The 26,084-nt window shown below is 50.7% G+C and overlaps 12 protein-coding genes across 12 annotated transcripts; 5 read left to right on the top strand and 7 right to left on the bottom strand.

Moving 5' to 3' along the window:
- Window positions 1-1,777: 1,777 nt before the first annotated feature.
- Window positions 1,778-2,359, top strand: AKAW2_10441A (uncharacterized protein; the record flags this gene model as incomplete). The annotated part of the gene is made up of 1 exon (XM_041687224.1): window positions 1,778-2,359. One exon carries the CDS (start codon window positions 1,778-1,780, stop codon window positions 2,357-2,359), a length of 582 nt encoding a protein of 193 aa, XP_041537161.1.
- AKAW2_10440S (putative dipeptidase) lies at window positions 1,847-3,292 on the bottom strand (the record flags this gene model as incomplete). Its single annotated transcript, XM_041687213.1, has 3 exons — window positions 1,847-2,760; window positions 2,813-3,025; window positions 3,076-3,292. The coding sequence occupies 3 exons, from the start codon at window positions 3,290-3,292 to the stop codon at window positions 1,847-1,849; spliced, it is 1,344 nt and encodes a 447-aa protein (XP_041537160.1).
- Window positions 3,293-3,902: 610 nt separating this feature from the next.
- On the bottom strand, window positions 3,903-4,718 carry AKAW2_10439S (uncharacterized protein; the record flags this gene model as incomplete). The annotated part of the gene is made up of 1 exon (XM_041687201.1): window positions 3,903-4,718. One exon carries the CDS (start codon window positions 4,716-4,718, stop codon window positions 3,903-3,905), a length of 816 nt encoding a protein of 271 aa, XP_041537159.1.
- Window positions 4,719-7,266: 2,548 nt separating this feature from the next.
- Window positions 7,267-8,780, top strand: AKAW2_10438A (uncharacterized protein; the record flags this gene model as incomplete). Its single annotated transcript, XM_041687190.1, has 2 exons — window positions 7,267-7,476; window positions 7,536-8,780. 2 exons carry the CDS (start codon window positions 7,267-7,269, stop codon window positions 8,778-8,780), a joined length of 1,455 nt encoding a protein of 484 aa, XP_041537158.1.
- A 141-nt stretch (window positions 8,781-8,921) lies between these two features.
- Window positions 8,922-11,606, bottom strand: AKAW2_10437S (putative NRPS-like protein biosynthetic cluster; the record flags this gene model as incomplete). Its single annotated transcript, XM_041687179.1, has 2 exons — window positions 8,922-11,087; window positions 11,151-11,606. 2 exons carry the CDS (start codon window positions 11,604-11,606, stop codon window positions 8,922-8,924), a joined length of 2,622 nt encoding a protein of 873 aa, XP_041537157.1.
- A 1,166-nt stretch (window positions 11,607-12,772) lies between these two features.
- AKAW2_10436A (NUDIX hydrolase) lies at window positions 12,773-13,399 on the top strand (the record flags this gene model as incomplete). The annotated part of the gene is made up of 1 exon (XM_041687168.1): window positions 12,773-13,399. The coding sequence occupies one exon, from the start codon at window positions 12,773-12,775 to the stop codon at window positions 13,397-13,399; it is 627 nt and encodes a 208-aa protein (XP_041537156.1).
- Window positions 13,400-13,447: 48 nt separating this feature from the next.
- Window positions 13,448-16,454, bottom strand: AKAW2_10435S (putative NRPS-like protein biosynthetic cluster; the record flags this gene model as incomplete). The annotated part of the gene is made up of 3 exons (XM_041687157.1): window positions 13,448-14,366; window positions 14,420-15,632; window positions 15,686-16,454. The coding sequence occupies 3 exons, from the start codon at window positions 16,452-16,454 to the stop codon at window positions 13,448-13,450; spliced, it is 2,901 nt and encodes a 966-aa protein (XP_041537155.1).
- A 224-nt stretch (window positions 16,455-16,678) lies between these two features.
- Window positions 16,679-18,685, bottom strand: AKAW2_10434S (putative phenol 2-monooxygenase; the record flags this gene model as incomplete). Its single annotated transcript, XM_041687146.1, has 5 exons — window positions 16,679-16,788; window positions 16,839-16,955; window positions 17,003-17,177; window positions 17,233-18,120; window positions 18,167-18,685. The coding sequence occupies 5 exons, from the start codon at window positions 18,683-18,685 to the stop codon at window positions 16,679-16,681; spliced, it is 1,809 nt and encodes a 602-aa protein (XP_041537154.1).
- A 969-nt stretch (window positions 18,686-19,654) lies between these two features.
- sitA (TOR signaling pathway phosphatase SitA) lies at window positions 19,655-20,989 on the bottom strand (the record flags this gene model as incomplete). The annotated part of the gene is made up of 4 exons (XM_041687135.1): window positions 19,655-19,944; window positions 19,994-20,325; window positions 20,376-20,772; window positions 20,836-20,989. The coding sequence occupies 4 exons, from the start codon at window positions 20,987-20,989 to the stop codon at window positions 19,655-19,657; spliced, it is 1,173 nt and encodes a 390-aa protein (XP_041537153.1).
- Window positions 20,990-21,429: 440 nt separating this feature from the next.
- On the top strand, window positions 21,430-23,236 carry AKAW2_10432A (putative nonsense-mediated mRNA decay protein Upf3; the record flags this gene model as incomplete). Its single annotated transcript, XM_041687124.1, has 2 exons — window positions 21,430-21,680; window positions 21,733-23,236. 2 exons carry the CDS (start codon window positions 21,430-21,432, stop codon window positions 23,234-23,236), a joined length of 1,755 nt encoding a protein of 584 aa, XP_041537152.1.
- Window positions 23,237-23,711: 475 nt separating this feature from the next.
- Window positions 23,712-24,695, bottom strand: AKAW2_10431S (uncharacterized protein; the record flags this gene model as incomplete). The annotated part of the gene is made up of 2 exons (XM_041687113.1): window positions 23,712-24,547; window positions 24,608-24,695. 2 exons carry the CDS (start codon window positions 24,693-24,695, stop codon window positions 23,712-23,714), a joined length of 924 nt encoding a protein of 307 aa, XP_041537151.1.
- Window positions 24,696-25,302: 607 nt separating this feature from the next.
- Window positions 25,303-25,503, top strand: AKAW2_10430A (uncharacterized protein; the record flags this gene model as incomplete). The annotated part of the gene is made up of 1 exon (XM_041687102.1): window positions 25,303-25,503. The coding sequence occupies one exon, from the start codon at window positions 25,303-25,305 to the stop codon at window positions 25,501-25,503; it is 201 nt and encodes a 66-aa protein (XP_041537150.1).
- Between the last annotated feature and the right edge of the window lie 581 nt (window positions 25,504-26,084).

The following is a 26,084-nucleotide window of genomic DNA, read 5'->3' as shown; positions in this document are numbered from 1 at the left end:
ACAGTTCTCGGGGGCAACGGGGGCGGCGGTGGAAGTTCCTAGTATGTTTTATTAAAAGTTTACTAGTATACTCATAGAAGGCGATCCAATGTACAGTGGCTTCGTGCTCGAAGAATATCTTCTAAAGTCTATATTAGCATCCCTTCACACACAGACAGCTGATATCGGGGCATAATACCGAGTGATCGAAATACTGCTCGGGGGTGCTATGTATAGGGCCCTATATTAGCATGGAGGTAGACCTAGGAACCCTTCTTTAACTCTCTCTGTCTAGATGACTGTAGCTCTTCCACTAGTCCATGTTGATAGTTTAACAGTACTTTCTTCAATGACGCGAAAGACTGATTACTGCAACCTGTAGCATATATATAAAGTAGAGACGATGAAAAGCGTACGATGGTAAGTAGTTTAAACTCACTCTTTCGTCGTATCTAGAAATGTATAAGAATAATCTGGTTTCTTGAACTCGAACAACTGGATGTCATGAGATGCAGCCATAAACGTCAAGTTACGGGCTTTTGATTAATTACCCCCAGGGGGTAGGTCCTCCCTATATTCTGATTCAGTAGACAGGTCCATGTCTATGCTGATATTCACAGGCTGTAGTAATGCTTTATATAAAGGACACAAGTTACCTAGGTAGCAAAGGGTAATTTAAGGGCTGTTGCTTAGTGCATGTTTGGAAATCTCTTCAGCTCTAGCCGGGTAATACCGGTTAATATACTGCTCTTTCTGCCATTATCTTTCGGTAGATGCCGACAATATTGACCAACGCATATGCACTTTAGGAGTTCCAGTTGATAGGTGTATGTATGATTTTTCCAAACCACGCACATTTTGCCTACATTTAGCAGTGGTAGCATTTGACGATACCCATATGATGCTCGAGGTAGTATATTCACTATTCTGTGCAAGGTGAAGCCTCTGCAATTTACAGATATGGTCACTTCGGGCTTGCTCAGGATAAATCAAGAAGTACCCACCTATCAGTAAAGAGTGAAAAGACATCTCAAAGATAAAAAGTGACTGCTGGCAGGCCCTTCATCTGATGCTTCTTACTTTCTTTGGGACGATATAGCTTCCGGCTGGTGACGTGAATGGGCAAGCGCCAAGAGTATGATTCAATACTGACAAGTAGTAGCAGGTTATACTCCATAAGCCCCTCTGATGTCCCTCAGGAGTTAGCTCTTCACTAATGCAGATTTCAAAAATGGCACCAGGAGTGGAACCGTAAGTGAGCAGTCACTTAGTTGTCTTGATTATACTTAATCGCTTTATTATTGACTAGCATACAATCCAGCTCCGAACTACCAGAGGTTAATCCTCAAGCCAAGAACGACAGTTCAAAGACGAACAAAGAGAAATCAGTGCATGACGTCCACAAGGAAGAGCCTGTACGTGAGACGTATAAGTCGTACTCTTCTACTAGTAAATGTTAACACTGAGCTAGCAGTCTTCCTCGACATCTGGCTCGGGCTCAGGCACCTTCCAACATATTTCTAATCCCCCTGTGGCCGTCAGACCAGATGAGTTTGATTACTTGCACGGTAGGATCTCTGATTGAAGATGTTATAGTATATACTGAATACAGCGGTAGCCGCTCCTGGCGCTTTCAAGTGCGCTTTGTGCCGCCAGTGGCATACGAAGAGATGTCCGTGGTTGATCAATTATTAGAGCAGCTCTAGTACTCTGTTCGCTTATATGAAGTCAGTTCTTCAGGGGGCTCTAATGTGGTGTCAAGGCTACTAATTTAAATTGTTCTTTATTGTTATCTGCCATGGCTATTTCCCGGTTTTCTCTACGTAAAAGACTAGTCCGAGAGGCCCGCATTATGCGCACACCCATGTCAGGACAACTCATCCTCAACCGGAAGCGCACCCTCAGCCTGCATCTGGAGGGCAACCTGATCAACATCTCTCCACACCCGCAGCAAGTTCCCACCAGCAATTTTGCTTGCATCCTCGTCACTAACTCCGCGTTTCAGCAGCTCAGCGATCAGGTCCGGATATTTGGACACGTCCTCGAGTCCACGCGGAACAGTAGGGATACCGTCAAAATCGCTTCCCATTCCAACATGATCGAATCCAATCAGGTTTCCAATGTACATTATGTGGTCCACTACGTGCTCCAGAGTTGCATTCTCTGGATCAAGCTCAGGCAGGTCGTTCGGATCGTCGGAAGCAGTACACGAAATAAAGTCTGGGGAGAAGTTGACCATCACAATCGAGTTACGCTTTTTGACCAGCTCCAGAACATCGTCCGGGACGTTGCGGGGATGGGGGCAGACCGCGTACGCGGAGCTGTGACTGAACATCACAGGAGCGCGGCTACCAGCCCAATCATCTTTTCCAGCGCCTAAGACGTCCCGCATAGTATCCACACTAACGTGAGACAAGTCGACTATCATGCCAAGCCTGTTCATCTCGAAGACAAGATCCTTACCGGCCTCGCTCACTCCATGCCAGACCGGGTCTGCCTTCTTGATGCCGCCGGGTATTTCGACAAGCGCTGCATCAGCATAGCGATTGTGGCAGTTATGAGTGAGAGTTGCATATGCCACGCCGCGATCATAGAAGTTTCGCAAGTGAGCTAGGGAATTTCCGATCGAATGAAGGCCTTCCATCCCAAGCGGGGAAATGATCTTTCCTTCCTTGAAGGCTTGAAGGGCAGTCGTCCCATTGGGTGGCTCAGAAAAGACATCGGGGTAGGCTTGTTGCAGGCGCAACATGACATCTACCTGTTCGATAGTCTGGCGGACACCTGAACAAAAAATATTAGTAAGAAACACACGGAGGTATCGTGACTATCGTACTCGTTGCATAGGTTGCGTCGGAGAAATCGCTCCAATTCTTCGGACACTCCACAAAGACACTCCAGAAAGTGCCGCCTACTTTGCCCTCAGCGAGGCGTGGCAGATCGACATGCCCCAGCAAATTGCCCTCGGTGAAAGGGATTTTGAAATCATCGCTGTAGATATGATTTCCGAAAATTTCGCGGATGAAGATGGGTAGATCATCATGGCCGTCTGTGGTCGTTAGATAAGGCAATTGTAGGTATTTAAACCAAGCTACTCACCTATCAACGGGGTCTCCGACAGAATTTTGTCCACTCGCGACTGTGCGGGTTGTGGGTGAGTGCATCGGCGCGCATTGGTCAAAGTGACCAAAAAGCACGCAAGAACAAAGGTCAGAAGCACGCGTCCCATGTTGCGCGCCAGAGAAGAGTGAGGTTTTGGCTTCGCAGCTGAGGTTGCGTAGCCGCGCGACGACTCCAGATCTAGTTTGGAATCCATTGTGCGAAGGGAAGGAGGGGTTGTGTAACCCGCGCTTTCCCGGCGTAGCGAGCAATGTGTGTTGATATTGAAATGGCGGATGGGGATGGATGAAGCTCGTTGTTATCGCCGGGGAGATAACCGGACCTCCGATGAGTCAACTTGCGTATAGCAGCTGCAGGATTCAGGCTTAGCTCACGGAGTATTGATAAGCGACCGATCACATCATGTTCTGCTGGATGAGCAGCAGCATATAGAAACAATGTTTCTGCTCAACAAATTGAAGTCATTATGTTTGTGAGCATCGCAGCTGACCATTTGTCGCATATGTTTCCATAGAAAGGTTCCGAATAGGGTCATTGGGACTTCTCGTTGCGGGTACCGCAGGGTACAATGGTCACGTGACACATAATGGTCGATTTATGCTACAATGCTCATGAAGTGACCGAAGTATCAAGTCAAGATTATCTATCTAGTATAAATCTGCATTGATGACAGACCTGGGAGGTGCCGTTGCCATCTACTTGGCACAAACGCCGGCTTGGCTTCAACATGAGAGATGAGCATTCCTGTATAAAGCTATAGAGTGCTGTCTCAAAGTTGATCTTGTGCAGCAGACACTTTAGCGTGCTCAACAACTGTCAGCGCCGAATAATTCCTCTCGGATAACCTCCAAATCCAGAAGCAAATCATCGGCAGAGTCGTACTCCTTGTGCCAGCATTTGCGAGTGATTTCACTGCAAGCATGCGTATCCTCTGGGAATTGCTGCGATGCAAACCTATGCTCGACTCTTTCAAACCACGCATCTTCTCCATCAACGATGTCAGGAAACATGTCATGCCCCATCATAATAAAATAGATAGTGCATCCCAGGGCAAAGAGATCTGTTTGCACATCCGCGTCAAAGGGGTCGCGACGAGGGCAATAAAACCTGCAAGGCTCTCCGCTCCACCCATCAAGAAGCACGCTGCCATTCTCTGACAGATGCTTCCCTTGGAAGTCAGCTAGCTTCGTGCGTAACCCTTCATCCAGAAGGATATTTCTGGGCTGTATATCACAATGGATAACTCCCCTACTGTGAACCCATGCAACTGCTTCGGCTATTTCTTGGCACCAATTTAGCCTCTGCTCGAGGGATGGAGGTGGATGTGGATGTGCTGGTCTGAGATAGTAGTCATCTAGGTTCCCGTTGATCGCACGCTCCAGATATAAGCCGTTGTCTGTGAATCCTTTCACTCTGATAATATGCTCATGATGTCCGACAATCTCAAGGAGGCGTCTCTCTGTGTCGAGCCGACTCACATCCGTATCGCCAAGCGCAAGAGGATACTTCAGGACTGTAGTCTCATCAACTTCTCCTATCCATGCACTTCCACCTGACGCAATCACACGCTTGACTTCAGGAGGACAGTACTCCCGATACTCTCTTAAATCAGGCTGGTTCATAGTTCTGGGTTGCAGTGCTTTTTCGGGGGGGGTGGGTTATCGCTGTCGGGTATAGACAAAAGGCAATAGACTCAGATTATTCTGTTGTTCCCTGAGGTAGAGCAAAGAGTAGAGTGACTCCACAAACAATAGCCACTCGTGCCTTCCTTTTTCTATACAGGTGGGTGCACGTGCTGATCTATATTTGCATTGATTCACCAAACTCTGTCTCAGTTATTCTTCGTATAGATTACCGTTATTCAGTGTCAGTAGTAGCTACATAATAGATTCTACTACAATAGCTACAATATAACAACGTAGACAGAAAGCGTTTTATATTGCAAATACAATAGGCAAATGATCAAGCTAACAACAAATCCATAACAGTCTCTTGTAAGTAAACTCATGGGCTGTTACTAGACAGTATTGAACGGATGTCATAAGTGTAAGATGTCAGTTTATTTGACTCAGGACCATTAGTGATGTTACAACATTCACCTGCCACAAAGATGGCTTCTCGTGATGGTCCCAGACTCTCATTGACACCCACAATCACAGACTATTATTGTTCTTTCTTGTTCCTCCGAGCAAACCAATTTGTAAAGAACCTGAGTCCTCTGCTTCTATCAGGCGAGATCTTCTCATCACCATTATCTAGGTATTATTAGTCTTCGGATCTTCTACACGCCTCAATATCATTTTGCTCATACCGGAAGGATGAATACAGAGTGGACAGGCAATTTCTTGATCTTCAACTATCTCATGCGATGAAGTGGTCAAGCCATCCTTGCCATCATGTTCATTGCAACCAGGCCCATCTGGATTACTGCAGGATACCTTAGTTACTTCATGGCATTTATGCTTTGGGGAAGCAGTGCAACTCTCATATTCTTTATAAATATGGTGAGTTTCACACCCACAGCCCCAGAATTCTAGACCACCAACACAGCCCTCGCACGTATTATCCATTGGTGTAGGATGTCTTTTTTTTTGGACTGGTTAGAGCTAATGCTATTGATAGTGTCGTGTTGTGGAGAATATGTGTCCAAATCAAGTTAGAATCGTGGCACAGAGGCTTTATATACATCGAGTCGTCCTGTCTAGGAAGGTTATGTTAGATTCCTACACTATCTGTCATTGATACGTGAACCGTCAATCTCCGTCGCTGTCTAATAAAGACATCGAGGTGGATGATCCCTCATTTATTATTTCTAGACGCTGACGGGAGCTGCCAGTCTCTGAATGGTGGTAGAAATTGGAGGAAACAGTTATACGGACAGACAGCTAAGCATGAGCATTTTCTTCCATATCTATCCAAATGGTAGTGGCATATTTTCGAATATGTCCGTTGTCACACCCATCTTTCTTATTTATATCAGATGAATTTGCGTGTATACGAGACTGATTTTAGAGCATACGAAGATGTAATTCAAGGTTAGTAATAGTGGCAGATGGCGGCGCCGCTAGAATGTACGCAATTATCAGGGAAATTGTATCCAGCGAATCCAAGGCACATGGTCCACAGCCGGGGAAGCTCTCTTCGTCATCGCAGATCGACCCTTCCTTCAACAAACATCTCCCTGACCAAAACCCATGATCCAACTATCCGTGCCAAAAGCTTATGCAGCTTATTCAACCCCTATTTAGCCAGTGCTCATGCGACTTGATCGAGATAAACCAGTTTCCAACTTCAGACTGACCTTACAAGTCCTTTTCTAGCTTCAGGGTACACAGCGTGAGCTATCTATAACCTGTCCCCGCCACCGACATCACGGTACCATTCCAGCCAGCATCTAGGGGTGGCGTCTTATCGCCAGACTTAAGACTACCACTTGTCCAATTGGTCTTTCTGTCGATGCTTTTCCGGTTCAACAACTAGTGGAGATCGTCGCATTTTTCTCGCCAGGCTGCAGTGATGACTTCATAGTCAACAAAGGCTGGGCAACGCTGCATAATAAGCACTCAAAAGATGATGTGCCTTGATATAAGCAGAAACTCCTGCTAAGCTCCCCAACAAGATCGTCTTCCAGCGATCATCCACAGAACACGTTGGTGCCTCGTTATAAGTTGATCACCGTTTCATCCTCAATCATCTGGTTTCCACCGGACGATCAACACCCCGAACGAGCAAGTCACGCAAGGGATGCCGTTACTCCAGATGGAGGATTTGCAGCAGCATTCTTCGCATCCCATACCGCATCACCAACAAGGGCAAGATAGGCCTGGGAAAATCCGGTCACTTTGGTACATTGCGCAAGCAACCCGTTTTGTTGCCTCCCTTGCGATTGGCGATGGATAGATCATGTATTTCTCCGGGTCGAGATTTGATCGGAGTTGGGGAAAGCTTTTGCCCAGCGTGGCACTCTTCCCTGTTGGGGATCGGCCGCATTCCAGTGCCCCGCTGGTAGTGCTCTCTTTGGCCTTGGGAGAATTGATAGCTAGAATGCCGTGCGTGTATCGTGCTCCCCCATTACGTTGGAAGTGTTATATAAATTTTCCGGTTGGGACTTGGAAAGTGCTTGGTTTTTCTTGTGTTTGGTGATTATCCCCTGTCTTATCACCAGGTCCGATGGAGTCAACTCAGACAACCCAAGAAACAACAAACACCAAGTCATCCGAGGACTATATTTCTACGGACAATGGTGACCATGAGAGCAATGATTCGGTCACAAATCCCAAGTTGAGCATTGACATCGATGCCGCCCCAGATGGCGGATATGGATGGGTGATCGTTGCGTGCGTGTTCTGGCTACAAGTTCACACCTGGGGTATCAATGGGGTGAGTTCACTGCAGTAGAGCTACTAGCCAGACGGCAACAGATCTTCTAACTGCACCAGAGTTATGGCGTCTTTTTGTCCTACTACATGGACAACAACATCTACCCCGGCACGAGTTCACTCGCCTACGCCTTCATCGGCGGTCTCGCCATCGGCTGCGCCTACCTGATGGCACCCGTCACCGTGTTCCTCATCCGCCGATACGGCACCCACGCGACAATTATCACGGGAATCATCATCCAAACAGCCGGACTGATCCTCGCTTCCTTCACCACCCGCGTATGGCAGCTCTTTCTTACAGAGGGCGTCTGCTTCGGCGTCGGCATGGGCATCATCTACATGACCTACCTTGGCGTTCCACCCCAGTGGTTCGACAAGAAGAGCAGCGTTGCAAACGCCATTCCCGCCGCTGGTGCCGGAACCGGTGGTCTCATTTACTCCCTTGGAATTGAAGCGATGATCGAGAATCTCGGTCTCCCCTGGACATTCCGAACATTAGCCATCATCTCTTTGGTCGTGAACCTCGTGTGCGCGGCCTTCCTCCGCGACCGCAACAAAGCCACCGCCAGCCGTCATGTCGCATTCAACTTTCCTCTGCTAAAGAAATCCGAGTTCTTGCTTCTTATCGGCTGGGCCATCTTCAGCACCTTTGGCTTCGTCTCCATCAACTTCAGTCTACCCAACTTTGCCATTTCTATCGGGTTGACCGCGCGCCAGAGCAGCGTTGTCGGCGCGCTACATAACCTGGGACAGGGGATCGGCCGGCCTCTTATCGGCTTATTCAGTGACAGACTGGGTCGGCTGAACGTGGCGACAGCTCTGTCCCTGGTATGTGCGGTGTTCTGCTTCGCTATCTGGATTCCCGCTCGGAGTATGGCCGTGTGCTGTCTGTTCGCAGTAATGGGAGGCATGGTCTCGGGGACATTCTTTGCTACCGTGGCCCCCGTGTTTGTGGAGGTGATCGGGTTGCAGGATCTACCTGGGGCTCTCAGTATCCTGTGGTTGGTGCTGGTAGGACCCGGGGCAGCAGGAGAGGCCATTGCGCAAGCACTGCGACGACCGGAACAGGGGATGGAGGCGTATCGACAGGTGCAGATCTTCGCAGGGATGGTGTTTGTAGCAGCGGCGTTGTGTCTATGGGTGGTGCGCGGGTGGAAGGTGCAGCAGCAGCGCCAGAGAGCTGTCACTCATACAGCGGGGATGTGTAAGGAGGTGATGGAGGTGGAGGTGAGAGCAGAGGAGGAGAAGTCGGGGTGGAATGTGTTGGAGTTGGCCAGAGAGATGGTGCGGTACTCTCGTGTATAGAGTACTACTAGGTGTGAATCGCGTCAATCCCCACTAGATACCAGGCTATTACTAGTAGCAGCAAAATTGTATATTAGTACTTGTCTAATTCTACTCAAACAATCTATGGTATAAACTATTCAATCCCCAACCACTACATCCTTAAGGGACTGCTGTTGCTGTCGCCGTCGTCACCATCTCACCATCCGTCCCCGAACCAGTCACCAGCACATTAGCAACCAGTCTCACCGGCTGAGGATGATTAAAGATATCACGAAACGTGACATCATAACCATCATCCTTCGCCAGTCGCGTGATCCGCATCGCTTTAATCGAGTCCCCTCCCAAATGGAAGAAGTTACTCTTGGGTAAAACCAGACCGAGCGCAACGCCCAAACTCTCCGCATACCACTTACACACCAAACCTACCTGCTCACTGTAGTCCCCCTTCAAAGGTACATCGCCCCCACCAACACCCCCCTCATCCAACGGCACCGCATATACCAAACGATCCTGCTGCGCCAGCCCAGCCGCAGCCTGTCGAAGTCGCGTGCGGTCGATCTTGCCCGTACGCGTTTTCGGCACGTACAGGAGTGGGAACATGAATGTTGGGATGAAGAGCCATGAGAGGGATTGTTTGAGTTTCTGGACCATGGTGCGCATGATGGCCTGGAGTTCTGCTGTGGGAAGTCCAAAGAGCGCCCTAGCATCAGTAGCAGCAGATTGTTTAGTGAGCCGGTCATCGTATACAAACCCCACGAGTTGCTTCGTTTGATCCGGCAAGACAATCACATCAGCTACCACCATACCTCGCGGTAGATCTACAGCCTGTTTTAGACGGGCCTCTAGATCGTCTAGCTCCACTCGCTGGCCGCGGAGTTTGACCTGTCGGTCTTTGCGGCCGAGGAGATAGATTGAGCCATCGGGCAGATACCTCGCCAGATCTCCGGTTTTGTAGCACCGCGATGTTGGTGGTGCTGGTGCTGGTGCCCAGACAGGGACGTCGATGAAGACGGCGGCGGTTTTCTCTGGTTTCTGGAGGTAGCCTTGAGATAGGCGGCCACCTTGGACGACTAGTTCGCCGACGGCCCCGATGGGGAGTAGTTTGTTGTGATCTGCTGGATCGACGATCCAGGTGCGTGGGCCGAACGAACGACCGATGTTCCGGGGGTCGGATAGGGAAGTGAGATCCGCGTGCAGCGTGTCGAACATGATGCCTTCGGTGGTGCCGTAGCTGACATTGAGGTGGTCGACTCGGGGTGCCCAGAGGGCTACTTGTTCTGCGGTCAGGACGTCCCCGCCTACTGTGAGGGTCTTTAGCGTGGGCATCTCGTCCGGGTGGACCTGCGCTAGCACGGCGGCAGTGAGAAACGCGGTGTTGATGCGGAGTGCTGTGCCTGTCTCGGCGAGTCGGTGTAGTCGGTCGTCGTTCCCTGGGATGCAGACACATCCGCCACGGGATAAGGTGCATAGGGTTTCTACGCAGCTGAGGTCGAAGCTGAAGGCGGCGAACTGGAGGAATCGGGTGCCGGAGTGTAGTTGCAGTGCTTGAGCCATCTGTTGTACGCATGTTACGATGTCTTGGTGTGGTTGTACCACGCCCTTGGGGGCTCCGGTGCTGCCTGATGTGTACATGAGGAAGGCTGGTTGAGTGGGGGATATATGTCCGGATGGAGCTGGGAGTGTCTTCTTTGGTAGCTGCTGGATTAGGTGTCCGGTTATTTCCAGCATTTGGGGCGCTATGGCTACCCAGTGGGGTTCGAGTTTGGAGGACGAGGTGGTGGTGAGAATGACGGATGTATTGGCCTCACGGAGCATGGATGAAGCTTGGGCAGGAGGTAATGCACTGTCCAGAGGCATGCAGGCTGCCCCTGTGCGCAGTACGGCTAGCATGATGACCACGGACCAGATGGTCTTGTCGAGAATCAGCCCGACGTAGGTGTGGGGATACACGCCGGCGGAGAGGAGGTGGGCTGCCAATGCTGTGGAGAAGTGCTGAAGCTCGCGGTAGGTAATCTGCTCGTTGATAGTGCAGCAGGCAATGGCGTCGGGGTAATTGCTACTGGCACGGTCGATCAGGTCCGGGAGGCATTGCTGGCTCACCTCTAGCGACTGGGTGTTCCAGGATAGAATTTGGTCGTGACTGGCTTGGGAGAGGAGATTCAGGTCTTTGACCTTGCCTTGCCAGTTGTGACGGACAGAAGACAGAATCTCCTGAATAGCGTCGGCGATATGACCGGCCATTGTTTCTGATATGTATGCGGTGCGGAAGCGCACGAAGAGACGCAGTCCTGCGGGGTCCCGGTTTGCGCCAAGGATGAGATCGCACTAGAGTGGGAGGTATCATGAGCATTATGGCCTTCAATTTGGTACGGAGGCTGGATTACTTACTCTCTCGGCGTCTGTTGGCGAAGAACCATTCTTGGGAGCCAGGTCACACCTATTCCCTCCGTCAAGCAGTAGTACCCCAGTGTTATGAACGCGAGGGTCATGACTGTCAGTCTCCAACAGATGCCCCGATCCAACTAGAGCGGTCAGGTCGTCTTCACGGTCGATTGTAGTAGCGTAGACGGACGAGCAATGCTGCAAGAGATATGACGAGTCCCGAGAATTGGCACATTCTTCGTAGCCCATCACCACGCTGTCATCGTGGACAAATACAGAGAGGATGATGGCCCAGATAACACGGAGTCTAGGTCCCAGATCAGGGCCCCATTGAGAGATGCTGGTATCCCCTTGGGTGATATTGATGGTATGCACCGCATCGTCATCTCGACCTTTCTGGGGAGAGGGAGAGGGAGAGAGGCTGGGAAATCGACATGGTGCGGTCAAAACCTTACCAACCATTTCGACTGGTTGGTCAGGAAGCCAATTTTGCTGACGGATAATAGAATGGATACTTGCAAAAAGGAAACCAGAGAAAAGAAGTAGGCTAACAAGAGGAAAAAGATACCGAGAAGAATCCTTGTGTTGTGGCGCCTCCATGGGGGAATTAAGCAATATCGGCTGTTATGCCCCCCTGTCTGATCTCCTTGCATGCAGTTAAGGGGAAGGCGGGAACGCGTAGGTACAGGCTGGGCGCATCGCCGCGATACTCAATAGCGTGTATATGTCTTTAGCTATTCTTTAGCTTCCTGGAGCAATTGATAGAGAGTATGTGTTTTTGAGAGTGTGAGAGCGTGGGTGGGTATGTAAATGATGCGATAGTAGATTGTTAGCTCGTCTGCAGCAACTGGAACACTCTCTCCTAAAGTGCACTAGTAGTGGTTTCTGACACCAATGTGCTTCTTTAATAATAGCAATGTATCTTAAAAGTAGATCCGAGACACAATGTTCCATCATGCATTCAATTCATTGCGATCTCCCCGGTCAGGATAGCACCTGATGAAACAGCCAGTCCAGAGAGTTTAATTGATTGCGATCTCACAAGATCAGCACCGAAAGAGGTGCTCCCCCAGAAAACAAGACATTGGCTGTCGAATTAGAGTTCATATTTGTAATATCTACTAGAGAGGTACATTCTGGAGATCCGCAGATCTTATATAATGTTCAAATTAATCTACAACAGTGCCTACTGTAAGATGCTGTTACCAACAAATAAGAGACTTATGGATAGACATGACTATCGGTCTTCCTAACAGAAAAATTATATCCTACATCTACAGAAGATTTAGCTTCTGGATCATTAATGCAGATTTAGCTAATAGTAACAAGCCGCTGGATTCTTCTCAGCAAGAGTCACAAAACACCAGTATACCAGATATATAAAACATACAGCACTAGCATGGCATGAAACATCACTTGGAACTACTAGTAGTAGTCAACGAACAACTTCTCCAAGGTATCTAGTACTTTGTTTAGTAGTGATTCTGTGCTCTCCACTTAGGGTGTGTAGTTGTAGTTAATCTTCCCCACCCGCTGCTGCCCCACAACCACCACATCAACATCAACAACTTCTTCACTCTCTCATCATCTCCCAACCCCCATATAAACTGCAATATCCCCTCCCAACCATGAATCTCACCACCAAACAAGAAATAGAAATATCCCCTCACCTCCTATCCAAATACCCCTTCCTCATCCACCCTCTCTCCTCCCTCCCCACCACCCACTACCCCACCTACACCGACTTTGGCGTGGGCGCCTACATCTTCACCACCACCCACCAACAAAACTCAAACCCATACCTTCTCCTCCTCCACCGCTCCCCCACAGACAGCTACCCCCTCCACTGGGAATCCCCAGGCGGCGGAGCAGACCTTTCCCTCGACGACACGCTCCTCCGGGCACTCTGTCGGGAGGTACTCGAGGAGACAGGGCTGCAGGTGACCAAAGTAGTGGATTTAGTGGCTGTTGACGAGTGGAATAAAACGCTCCCCGGGGTGGGTCAAAGAGAGAAGAAGGTGATTAAGTGGGGGTTTCTTGTCGAAACTGCTTCGGTAGAGGAAGTGATGTTGAATCCGGAGGAGCATTGTGCTTTTAAGTGGGTGGATGAGGGGGAAGTCAAGGCTGCCGTTAACGAGGCTTCCGGGATGAAGTTTATTGGGGATCAGGGACGGAATTTGGTTAGGGCTTTTGAGGTGTATCGTCGGTGGTATACTTCTTCGGAGGAGGAAGGGAAAGGGAAAGATACGTGTTGAATGTCAGAACAGAACTATCACTACTTATTAAGTAAGAAGGATGGCGGGTCAAACCCCCCTCCTCTTCATGGCCAACTTAAACCCTCTCACAAACTCCGGTACATGCACCGGATTCAACATGGTTGCATGAATGCCCGGACAATTATAGAACCCCACCTCAGTGCGTGCGAAATCCCTCCACGCCCCTAACTTGTTCTCTTCCCAATCTTGTCTATCCAATGCTGCATAGCTTGGCGGATCCGCTACGAACACGTCCAATGTCTCGACCGTTCCCTTCGGTTCATACGTCTCGCCGTGAACTCGGAAGTTCTCTCCGATGTCCGTGATGCGTTCCAATCTCTCTGCGTTGAGAGCTAGTGCGCGCACTCTCTCCTTATCAGAGATGTTCAGGATATGCACGAGGGCATCGTAGCGAGATAACCCTTCCCCTCCTTTGTCCTTCTCAAGGCTATGGAGATATTTACCGGCTTCGCCCATCACATCTAGGTCAATCAATTCCAGGAAGAATGCAATGTGCAGCAACACATCAACCCAGTTCTGCCCGCGCACGTACTGCCGGATATGCGGCGGATAGTCGATACTCGCCAGGAAGCGGACTTCCTGGCCCTGGGACTCGAGCACTTTGCCCACCTCGAAGGCGAGGGTCGAGCCGAGCGAGTAGCCCGCTATGGCGTAGGGGCCCTCGGGCTGGGTTTGGCGAATGTAGTGGGCGTAGGTGTCGGCTGTTTCTTGGATGGAGTGGAAGAAGCGCTCGTTGGTGTTGTAGCCGCGTGTGCGGAGGGCGTAGACGGGCCGCGTGGGAAACTGGGCTGCTAGAGCGATGAAGACGAGGATGTCGCCGCTGCCGGGGTGGATGCAGAAGAGGGGGATTTTGGTGCCGTGGGGTTGTAGGGGCACGATGGGATTGTAGGTTGGTGGTTGGGAGAGGAGTTTGTCGATGGAGGCGGAGATGGCGGTGGTTGTTGGACTGTGTGTTGATGGTTTAGTTTGGATGGTAAAGGGGAGGAGTGGAGGGCTTACTCGGTCATTAGGACAGACATGGGTATTTCTATGGGTGCATCAACGGCTTCTTGAATCATGGCTTTGAGGAGGATCAGGTTGAACGAGGTGATTCCGAGGTCAAAGATTGACATGTCTACGTTGATGTCTTCGATGGGGATCTTGAGGAGACCTGCTATGGTTCTTTGCACTCGCTTCTCGGTCTCGGTTTGAGCAGGTCGCTGTGTGGATTCGCGGTACTTTTGGACGATCTTGAGGTCTTCTTCCTCGAAGGAAGCATACTCGCCCTTTTCGAATGCGGTCCGCACCTTGGTCCGTGAGATCTTGCCCAGCGAGGACTTGTCTAGCATCTCCGCCGGCAACGGGATTAAATGGGCGGGTTTCCGCCCCGTTAGGAGTGCAACGGTCTTTGCTATGGCGGTGGCAGTCTCAAAGCGCGTTGCGGCGTCGTCGGCAGCATAAGCAGGGAAGTAGACGATGGCGATATCCTCGCTAGCGGAGCCTGGGGCGCGACAAGGGAAGGCCACGGTATACGAGGGCACAACTCCTGGGATGTTCTCTTCTTCGATAGCCACTTCGATCTCTGTGGCGCTCCATTTGACTCCGTTCACGATAATAGTGTCTCTAGTCCGTCCTGCTAAGTTCAGATATCCTGAGTCATCCAGCCAGGCCAGATCTCCTGTGATGAACCACCCGTCTTCTGTAAACGCGGCAGCTGTGGCCTCTGGGTTGTTGAAGTATCCCGTGAACACGGCAGGGCCAGACAGCTGAAGCTCGCCAACTTCACCAGGCGCAGCGGGCTCATCTCTAACTGTGGGACGCATCACGCGCATCTTGATGCCAGGAGTACATGGTCCGAGACAGGCGAATTCGAGGCCTTTGGATAGATCGTAGGACGGCGATGCCCTTGCATGCACGCATCCGGCACATGTCTCTGTCATCCCAAAGCCAGGACTAATCACCTCGCGCTGGATGTTAAATCGACGCAGTTCACGAGTGAGCCCGTCGATAGTGGCGACGACATTGGCCTCGCCACCCGAGTTGATGCTCTTGAGACGAGACAGATCCGCTTGGAGAGTTGAGTTGGCAGCGAGAGCGTCCCGCACCTGCGTCAAGAAGAAGTTGGGTGCAAATGTATAGGCAATTTTATGTGAATCGAGCAGCTGGATGAAACGTATTGGATCACGAAGCAGCTCTGAGGCTGGGATGAGCACTTGGTCGGCTCCCAGACTCACTGTGGACTTGTTAGCTGCTGTTATGTTATAAAGGTAGAAGTGAAGAACATACTTGCATGCAAATGAATCTCACAGAGACTAGCAACATGGTCCAATCCAACCCAAGTGAGGAATACATCCCCAGGCTCAGTACCATGGTGATCTTTCTTGCCCTGTAGTGCCGTGAGAAGCTGTCCATGGAGGAGTGGAACCGCCTTGGCGCTTCCAGTACTTCCGGACGTCAACATGAGGACTGCTGGATCTTGTGCTTGCTTCTCTGTTCCACAGAGTGGCATAGTGTCAGATAAGCCATTCGAGTTAGCAGCTTTGTCGAGCACCTCGACCGGAAGCACACGAAGCTCATCAGTGTCCAGAAAGTCTGGGACAAGCCGCTCCGTAGCGAGGACGACGGGCTCCTGTAGCAGCGTTTTAAGGTGACGTAGATGCTTCATACGCTGCGCGGGATCATGCACGAAGGGGGTTGAAATGGCAGGAAGGAAGCCTGCGAGTGTGACAGCCCAGAACCATAGGATTGTATCGTGATGGCTCTCAAAGTGGAGCAGGATAATAGAGGATGCGGAGATTCCATCGATTTGGCCTAAGAGCTGAGCTTTCTCCGTGGCTTTGCTCTGAAGGTCGGAGTACGAAACACGCGAGGCTTCTGCTCCAGGCGTGTAGAAGGTGAGTCCGGCTTTGGAGCTGGCTGCTTTGGCTAGGAGCTGAGCTAGGTTCTGTACAGTGCTGGGAGACTCGATGGTGGTCACTGACACATCCTTTGCAGGAATTGACTTGAGTGTTGGCTCAATAGCCTTGCCATTGCCCTCGAGAACATGGGGAGCCATCTTGCTTTGCAGTATGTTGATATTGAATAATGAGATTTAGAAGCTGTCTACGCTGTCTAGTGTGTCGTCATGCTGCTTAAATAGTTTCCAAAGCATCCAGCTGATATATCAAACCCCACTTGGTGGCAGGGTATCCTTGCCTGCATCTCCCTCTGCCTCGCTTCAACACGATAAGCATGTCGATTCTGAGGCTCATCAGAGCACGCGCGTTCTGCGTACAGCGGCTATAGTTTGCTTCCCGTCAACGACTCCGACCTCTCCTGCGGGATCATAAATCCCTCAAAGAATTGGCCGATTCGTCTATAGTCAACCAGACTGAACACAGCAGATACGTCTAAAGTTTGTCAGTAGATCATTCCAAGGCCATTGACGACGGAGGCTTACATTGATCTGGACGGACAATGATGATAGCACCCTTGTCAGGGCTAATACCGAGATGCTCGTAAAGATGTCCATGACCTCTGTTGTAGCTCTCGTCATCAAAGAATATTTTGTGAAGATCTACATCCCGGTTAGATTCATCTTTTTTTCCGAGGCATTTAACTCACCTCTGATATGGTTCTTCCCCGTGAATGGATAGAAGCTCTGCGGGATCTGCTCCAGCTCGACGCCATGCCGTTTACCATGTGCCACGAGAATTGGCTCGATAAGGCTGTCAGGTTCGCCACTTCTCGAGCGGAACTTCTGAAGAGGGCTGTCATCGGAGCCGAGATACTCTCCAACCTGTATTCGGTCAGTATACTGCTTCATCCTGGCAAGGATTATCCCTCTAACGTACAGCTTGTAGTGCGGCCATATTCTGTGACACGCTGAGATCGCCCACAAATGCCATCACCCTCCAGCGGCCATCGGACTTGAGCGATGCAGCAAGCTGCAGCGGTTTGGCGTCACAGAATCGCACAACCTGCGCACTAGGCAACCTCATTCCCACGACGACGTTCGTGGCAAGTTCGGTCGACACGCCCGTATCGGAAGTAATAGGCGATTCATCATACTTGGCCGTCAAACCTGCAGTGTATTTCCCAGACTTGATAAAGCCTTCTTGGAACTCCTGGGGCGTTGCACTCCCCTGAGAGGAGAACAACTTGGCGAAATACCGATCAAAGTTAATCAAATCAATAGCCACCTTCTGCCGCTCAAGCACATACGTCTCCAGCAATGAGGGATGCGCCAAGCCCTTTAGTACTGAAGCAAGCTTCCAGCCCATATTGTAACCATCTTGTAAGCTGACGTTCATGCCTTGGCCCGCCTTTGGCGAGTGCGTATGACAGGCATCGCCCGCAAGAAAGACACGGTAATCCTTGTGGAAGAAATCGGCATGGCGCTGCCCAATGGCGTAAGCAGACCACCAAACCGTCTCAACAAACTCAATCTGATACGGACTAAAAATCCGCTTTGCGGCGTTCTGCAGATCTTCCAATCTGACATCCTTCGCCTTAGTGCCAGTCGGAAGCTCAATGTAGAATCGGGTCAGATTGTAGCTGTCTCCTTCTCGGGGTATAATCAGCAGATTGCCTGCCTTGGACCGGATGCTGGATTTCTTCCGAATATCGGGGAAGTCCGTTCGTGGAACCATGTCCATGACACCCCAAACAGCATCGGTGCTATCTCCAATCATATTGTATCCTAGCGCTTTGCGCACCGTACTATGTGCGCCATCACATGCCTGATAGCATCAGCAATAACCCTCTCAAGGAGAAAAGGTAACATACCAAAGCATACTTCGCCTCGAAACTTTCCATCTTCCCATCCTTCTCCGCCGTGACTTTAACCGGATAAGCTTCCGGCCCCGCCGAAAGCTGACTCTCATCAACCCGAACATCCTTGACAGTATACCCGTAATCAATCTCCTGGTTGTTATGTTTCTTCATCAGGTCAATGAGAAGCCCGTTGATGCGCGCCTGGTTCAGAATGACATGTGGCTGATGAGACAATCCGGGCTGCGTATCTGCCGTCTTGCCCGTGCGACGTATAACTCCGGAGCCACTATCATCGGCCCAAAACACGACCTCCACCACATGGTACGACTCGCGCAATAGCTCCTCGCCAATGCCGAAGCTCTCGAAGATTTCCACCGTGCGGCATTGCACACCATCTGCTTGGCCCATCGTCATGGGGCCATCCCGCCGCTCGAGCACTTTGCAGGTTATGCCATAGCGAGCCAGCCAGGCGGCTGCGCAGAGACCTGCGGAGCCGCTGCCACAAATTAAGACGTCGACTTTTTGTGTCATGTTGTGTGTTATTCTTCTTTGTGTTTAGATTTTCTTCTATAAGAGGCAGTCAAAGAAGGTGACGAGTATCTTAAATATGATGAGTTGGAATGCGCCTGACTGGTCATACTTCAATTGCCTCCGGGATCGATTCCGAACTACCCCGGAATAGATCCCGGGGTCGGCACCTGCGCGGCATGTGTGTCCGTGCCTCGGGCACCGTCTGCACCAATGATCTTCAGTGTATTCAGTAACCATCCTCTCCGCAATCCGGGGTCCGGAGATACCGGTGGCAGTACATTATACCGGCGTGCAAGTTGGTGTCTAAGAGTGAGAGGATGAACCACTGTGCTCATGCCTTGAAGTAACCGGCGGAGTATATGGCGCTAGGCCGGATTGGGGAAGGCATGCGAACGGTTGAGATGCCGAGACTCGCAGCTTTGATACATATCACGATTCACTCTGGAGGTAGAAGCACGGCTTTGATTCGGGTATTAGACCTAGGTCGTTGGGTCAAAGGTATGTTAGCAAATAATCTTCGGTCATTTGTCGACGAAGCGCTACATCATGATCCATCGGACTCTGTCCGAGCGTTTATTGTTCCATGACTTGTATGATACCTCTGAAAAGCAAGGGTATGAAGTACGTTGTTAGTTGCCAGAAACCCAATGGTGAGAATCTAGACGGCAACCAACGTGTGGAAGGCGCTGACTTCAGCTACAGTAAAAAGGAGCAATGTTCATAACAATCATCTGATTCGTCATAGTTCGACTAAACAAACCCTCTGGACCAAGCTGTACCAGTATGCATAAAGGTGCCCTCATTAACTGTGTCCCAAATCGTAATATATGATGCTCGTAATCCGTCTTCACCCACAGTACGTAGGCGCGATCTGTATCCACTCCCAACGCCAGCGCCGGTGCAGTAAACGCCTCATGTCTTGCGAATTGCAAGCGGACGAGAGAATAAAAAGCGTATCCATGCGATATCTTACAGGAAGTACTCACTGCGGCCCGGCCGCGACGTCGGCACATGTCGTTGATCGTCACTGACCGCGCTGAAGAGCTTGAACGTCGGTTTTAGATCATCGTCGATCTCGCACACAGAGGCGAGGTTGCCACATCGGTAACAGTAGTTGGGAGCACTCCACACGGTGACCACGTTCTGGTTGGCGAAGTGATACTTGTAACCCTCGTTGACCAATTGATGGGCTCGGGCAATCAGGGTCAGGTCATTGACATGGCAGAACTCGTCTGCAACCTTATCTCCGAACAGCCAGCCTAGAAGGGTCAGTAAAGAGAATAGCACATCTTGTGGACGAGTACATACCAGCTCCTCTGGGACTCACTGCCCATGTCTCCACATCATCGGGGTCAGACCAGACCAGGTCACAAAAAGCACCTTCGTGTGGAATCTCTTGGGCTCTCGCGACCACCCGCACTTGATCCAGTGTTCTAATCTCCGGGCTCAGTCCACCGTGCACACAGAGCACCCTACCATCGATGATGGCGCCCAATGTCATGAAATCGAAAACCTGGCAGCAAGCCTTCCATACGGACGCATTGCCATACTTCTGAAAGCACTCCTCGTAGAAACCGTAGACTTGAGTGATCTGGCGAGACTCGTGGTTACCGCGTACCAGCGTAACACGATCAGGATACCTACATCTACTGTTAGAATCGGTGCAGCCCGTCCAGTAAGTATAACTCACTTTGCCTTGAGGCACAGCAGTAACGTGAGGGTCTCCAAACTGAAGTACCCTCTGTCCACATAGTCACCAAGGAATACAAAGTTTCGATTCAATGTAACCTCATTCGAGCCTGCGCTGGAAGACCGACCGCGCTGGCTGTTATTCGAGCCTGTCTCGTCCGCAAGATCATCCGAGTTGCCGGAGTTCCTCAATTTCTTGCGCAGCTTGGGATCGGTAATGGTGGAAGGGGGTTCGATGTCCTCCGAGGTGATGACGGAAGGCGACGTTTTAGGCGGCTCGACGTCAGGTTCATCGGGCATGCCTCCAGAGACTCGGAACAGCTCTAGCAAATCGTAAAATTGACCGTGAATATCTCCACAGATGGTCACAGGTGTTGAGACCGGCTGAATGTTCGACTCTGGAAAATGCGACCCGTCAGTCTCTGGTGAATCGGTCGCCACCTGCTCGAACTAAAGCCCACCTTCCATCATAAACTCCTTGACGATTTCACAAAGCTGTTTCATATGGGACTCCGAGAGGTATTTGCAGTCCTTTGCGGCCTCCAGCCACTCATCAGGGCCGGCATTGCGCTTCAACTTGGCCGGTCCCGGCTGAGGGACCTTACTGTCCACCATGATGAACTTGTGCGTATGAGTGAACAAAGTGGGACCAGTGCAATTAAAGGCAGTAATAAAAGTAGAGTAATGAATAAACTAGTCTTTCCAAGGAAAGTTCGCTCGTATACACCAGAGCACACGGGTTGCTTAGCGGGATGCGCGCCGGCGGTCTTTCCCCGCAGGGGATGTTGGCTTTGGGTCAGTGAAGATGCTCACGCCAATTCCCGGGCTCGGTCACGTGGTGCGGGCGGAATCTCCTGCACGATAACAGCTTCATCACTCATTCAGGCACAGCGCCACATGTGATTGCGGATGCGGAGTGACTATCTTTCTGCTTTCTTTTACCTTCACACCGTACTATATATCTGCCGTTTCAGTGCAACATTTCCATCCTACTCCCTCAGCGACACTCCCATCTTCCAGTTGGGGCGGAAGTCCCAACACATCAACATACGATCATGACGCAGATCCCTGCGGGCAAGTCTACAGGAGGTGTTCTTCAGATCCCCGCAGCTGCCACTCAGAAGAATGCCTCTGCGACACCGAAAAAGGCTCCTAAGCCAGCTGCGCCCCGATTGAAGCTCCTCGTCAGACGTCTTCCACCTGGACTAACACAAGCGGAATTCGAGACAGCGTTGGGCTCAGAATGGAGGGTTGGCGGTGGGAAGGTCGACTGGTTCCAATACAAGCCAGGAAAGGTTTCTAAAGAGTAAGCCAGAATTGCATTCTGTGAAGACTTCCGCTAACAGTATGCTGTATAGTCCGGCCAAACCTTCTCGACCCTCGCGTGCGTATATTCATGTCATGTCCAGCGACCACACCATCCCGCTCTCGAACAAAGTCCGTCAAACGTCCTTCATAGATGCCCGTAATACCTCCAACGACCCTGTCCTTCTGGGGCCCCCGTCTCTGGAATTCGCACCTTATGCCAAGATTGCCGGAAATCGGTCACGCAAAGATGCCCGTCAAGGAACCATCGATCAGGACCCCGAGTTTATCGCATTCCTCGAGAGCCTCACGCAGCCACTTGCCAAACCGCCTCCTGTCGATTCTGGCGCTGATGGCGAGGATAAGAAGGAGACAGTGACAGTCACACCTTTGGTGCAATATATTCGAGAGAAGAAGGCCAACAAGGCGAAGGAATCCAGCAAGTCTAAGCACAAGTCGGACAAGGACTCCAAGGGGGAGAAGATCCAGGCGAAGAAGCTGCTACAACGTCCTGACAGGGATACAAAGGACTCTGCTGCTTCAGAGAAACCAGAGAAGAAATCCAAGTCGGACAAGGCTACCAAGGAAGCTGTGAAGGCCGCAAACAAGCAGGCTGCTAGTGTTGCTGCCAAGCAAGCCGCAAAATCGTCACCAGCGCAGAACTCCCCCAAGGATACACCACAGACATCTACAGAGCGGAAGCGCGAACGTGGAAGCGTCGCGGCTGCTGCCAAGATCCTCCAGCGCGATCGTGGACTTGCTCCGTCTGGTCGCCGCAGGGGCAAAGCCGCTGCCACCGATGGAGATACGCCCAAGTCCGATCAGAGCGGTACTGCGACCCCGGATACAAACAAGAAGGAGACGCCGTCGAGACCATCTAAGGGAGCGACTCGGGACAAGTCAAAGGGCAGCAACACACAACCACCCAGTGAGCCATCCGAAGCGAGCACCCCGGTCAGTACTACACCTAAACCGGCAAAGTCTGGGAAGGGGAAGCAAGCATCGGCAGGACCGGCGGCGACCGCTACCCAAGCATTCCTCAAGCACGCCAATCCATCTCAGGGCGTTACCGAGCCGCTCCTGGAAGCGGCATTCGCCCCATTCGGAAAGGTTCTTAAAGTGGAGATCGATAAAAAGAAGGGATTCGGTTACATTGACTTTGCAGAACCCGACGGACTTCAAAAAGCCATCGCTGCTAGTCCTGTCTCGGTCGCGCAGAGTCAAGTTGTCGTTCTAGAGAGAAAGGCCAACCCGGGGGGAGAGAAGGGTCGCGGCAAAGGTCGTGGTGAAGCCCAAGCATCCTCGGGAGGCGGAGGCGGCGGCGGCGGTGGTGGTGGTGGTGGTGGTAACAACAGCCGGGGAAATAAGACCAATGAAAGCGGCTCAGGGGGTAACTCGTCTCGCGGACCACGCGGTGGACGAGGGTCCAAGGGTAAAGGAGGTCCCAAGGGAGGCGGCGGCGGCGGCGGAGGAGGAGGCGGAGGAAACAGTGGTGGCAATTCCGGGGCTGCGAATGGGAATAACCCCGAGAGTAAGGGGAGTTCCGATAGTAAATGAGCCGTTATGATGATACATGTAGTGATGATAATACCAGCAGTTTTCCTCCATGAATAACCCATCTTTGATGATATAGCTATTGATATCCCACAGTAGAATAGCTTCGAATTGATGAAACAGCACATACTAGACAACCACAGACATTGGATGTAAGTTCACATCGGATCATCCCCGAGATTGAACTGAGAAATGAAAACAAGCCTAATGCCAATGCATAAAAGCATACTCCACACACACTATACAGATGTTCTTTTTATACTTTGTTCAAGGTACAACCTGCAGGGGCATCTGTGGGGCCGAGGAACGGCGCCCCACTCTATAGTATACTACTATGTATGTATCCATCTAGATCACTTGCATACAGTCAAGCCTTCATCATCACAGCATACCAATATAATCTCCAATCTATTAAATTAAACATTACTACCTAGTACTGTATCAACTCCCCAACTTACACAACAAATAAACCCCCTCCCTACGGCACAACCCCCACCGTCCCCCTTTGAAACAGCCTAAAAGCCTTCAAATTCTCCTCCTCCTTCTCCAAAGGCCCTCCCCTACCACTACCCACCTCATCTCCTCCCCCCTCCAACACCACCGACCTAACCAACCCACACTCAACCTCCACGACCGTCCCACCACCTCCCAACTCCCTCCTCAAATACCCCGGCCACTCCACCCCAAAGAACCCATAGATCTTCAATCTCCGCAACTGCCTCAGCCTCGCCAACGCATGCACAAAGAGAATATTATCCCCGAGGCCTCTTGCCTCATCGCCCGGTTCCATGTGCGTGAGCCAGGGGATGTTCGTATCCCATCCTATCTCGAGATATCTTAGACCGGTCGCGTGCTCGGATAGGTCGTGGAGGAGGACGATCCACGACCAGATGGTGGAGCTGGAGTTACTCCAGGGAACGAAGATGTGGAGGGAGCGGAGGAGCGAGGTGTTGAGCGGTCCGATGGAGGTGAGGTGGTGGTGGAGTTGGGTTGGGTGCGTTGTTGAGAAGGTGTTGTGCGTGTAGAGGATGGGGAGGGCTTCGGCGTGGATTTGTTTGCAGGTTAGGAGGATTGAGGGGTGGAGGTTGTTGGTTTTGTTGTTGTGGTGGTGGTGGTGGAGGTGGATTGGGTACTGGGTTGAGGGTGGTGCATTGGTGATGTTGTCAGCGACGGAGAGGGTTCGGCGGTGGTGGTTGTGGTGACGATTGGTTAGGAGGTGGGTGTAGATGAGGAGACGGAGTTCCGGGGGAAGAGTTAAGAAGAGGTTTGGTTTTGGTGGTGGTGGTGGTGGAACTGCAGCTGGCTCTGGATATTCTAGGAGTATAGTAGATGAGTAAAGACTAGGGAGTGTTGTTTTGAAAGTTGGCAGTTTACGTGTGAAGGAGGGTGGTGGTGGTGATGGGATAGGGTCATGGAAATTGTAGAAGGGTACTTTGGTGACATCCTCCACTGAGATGGCCATGACGGTGCTGTGCTGGCCTACATTGCGAGTTCCAACGGTCCTTATGATAGTAGATAAGTCCAGACAGAATGTTGGGCCGGAGAATATCGGTGAGATTGAGCGCTATCACATGATAGTACACCGGTTTCCTGGAAGGGCTATATACTTTCGGAATATACTCTACCAAGTAAGTTTGGAAGATCGTACCGTATCATCTTTTCTACCGCCTGTCCTATGATAATGGCCAATAGCAGGCACTTACTTTATCTACGGTATGATCATTGATGGAAAAGATCTCCGTCCTCTAAAAAAGCTACAAATGCCGCTGCCGCAGACCGACATTGATTACTCCTCACTCAAATCCTCGCATGTCGGCAATGCACTTCATTGCAATACATGGTCGGAGAATTCTAGCGTGTCAAAAAGCAGAATAGTCAAATCATAATTTTCATGATATTGCGAAGGTTTAATCATATTAGCCTAGTTAGTCTGAGTATTCAATACTCATCGTCATTAGTGGTACCGCATACTTCCCAGCGTATACTCAGCAAAGCGTATTCTTCCTCGTATGTTCCAGAGCTTTACTGATGGGTAGTTTTGAAAGTTTCATGGAGGAATGGTTCCCAGAATGGCAGCACCAAGTACAACCGGACAGGATTATAACCAACCGTTCAGCATCCTTGGATGTCGCCCGTTCAAACATTTCCAAAACGAGTTTTGCGGGCTTGTGTTCCCTCGGTACACGTTGGCCAAGGCCATATTCCTGGATGAAGAGATGCAGAAGCGCATGGGCCGTGCTGTTATTCTGTGGAATTACTTGAAAAGCTGAAGAGGAATCCATAAGGTCCTCAATATGGTTAATGTCGACGTTAGGCCATGGTTATAGTTAAGATAGGTACTAGTACAAAACCAGTCACAGGGGAATTGACCACTCGTCGTAACAGACGGCCGTCACGTGGAGCAAGTGCAGGGCTGGTCCAAAACCAGATCGATTTTCACTGTGCAATCGAGAGCGTATAATCGTACTATTTCAGAATATTCAGGTTTACAGGTAGCACTGCTACGAGCGAAAGTAGATGTTTGGCGGATAATTGGGTATCATTTGACTATGCTAAGAACGCAAAAAAGACAATATTGAGCAACTCCATACTCTCGTACACCAACATTAAAGTGTAAAAGAGGGGACACCTTTCAGACCTCCTCGACACCCACCAAGTCCGACCGACCGAAGTCAAGACATCATGACAAGGTAAAGATCATCACCACTCCCTGGACCATTGCACCGACACCCGAAACAAGTCTACCGAGATAGATTGTAACAGAGCGTGCAAATGCAAAGTCGAGTCGGAAGTAAAACGGCTTCACTTTAGGGCATCGAGGACATAGCAGTCATCAGCAAGGGTGGAGATT

The sequence above is a fragment of the Aspergillus luchuensis genome, chromosome 1, assembly GCF_016861625.1.
Source record: "Aspergillus luchuensis IFO 4308 DNA, chromosome 1, nearly complete sequence".
NCBI classification, from domain to species: domain Eukaryota; kingdom Fungi; phylum Ascomycota; class Eurotiomycetes; order Eurotiales; family Aspergillaceae; genus Aspergillus; species Aspergillus luchuensis.
Note: the sequence above shows the minus strand (reverse complement) of the source record. Positions and strands in the feature narration are given on the sequence as shown.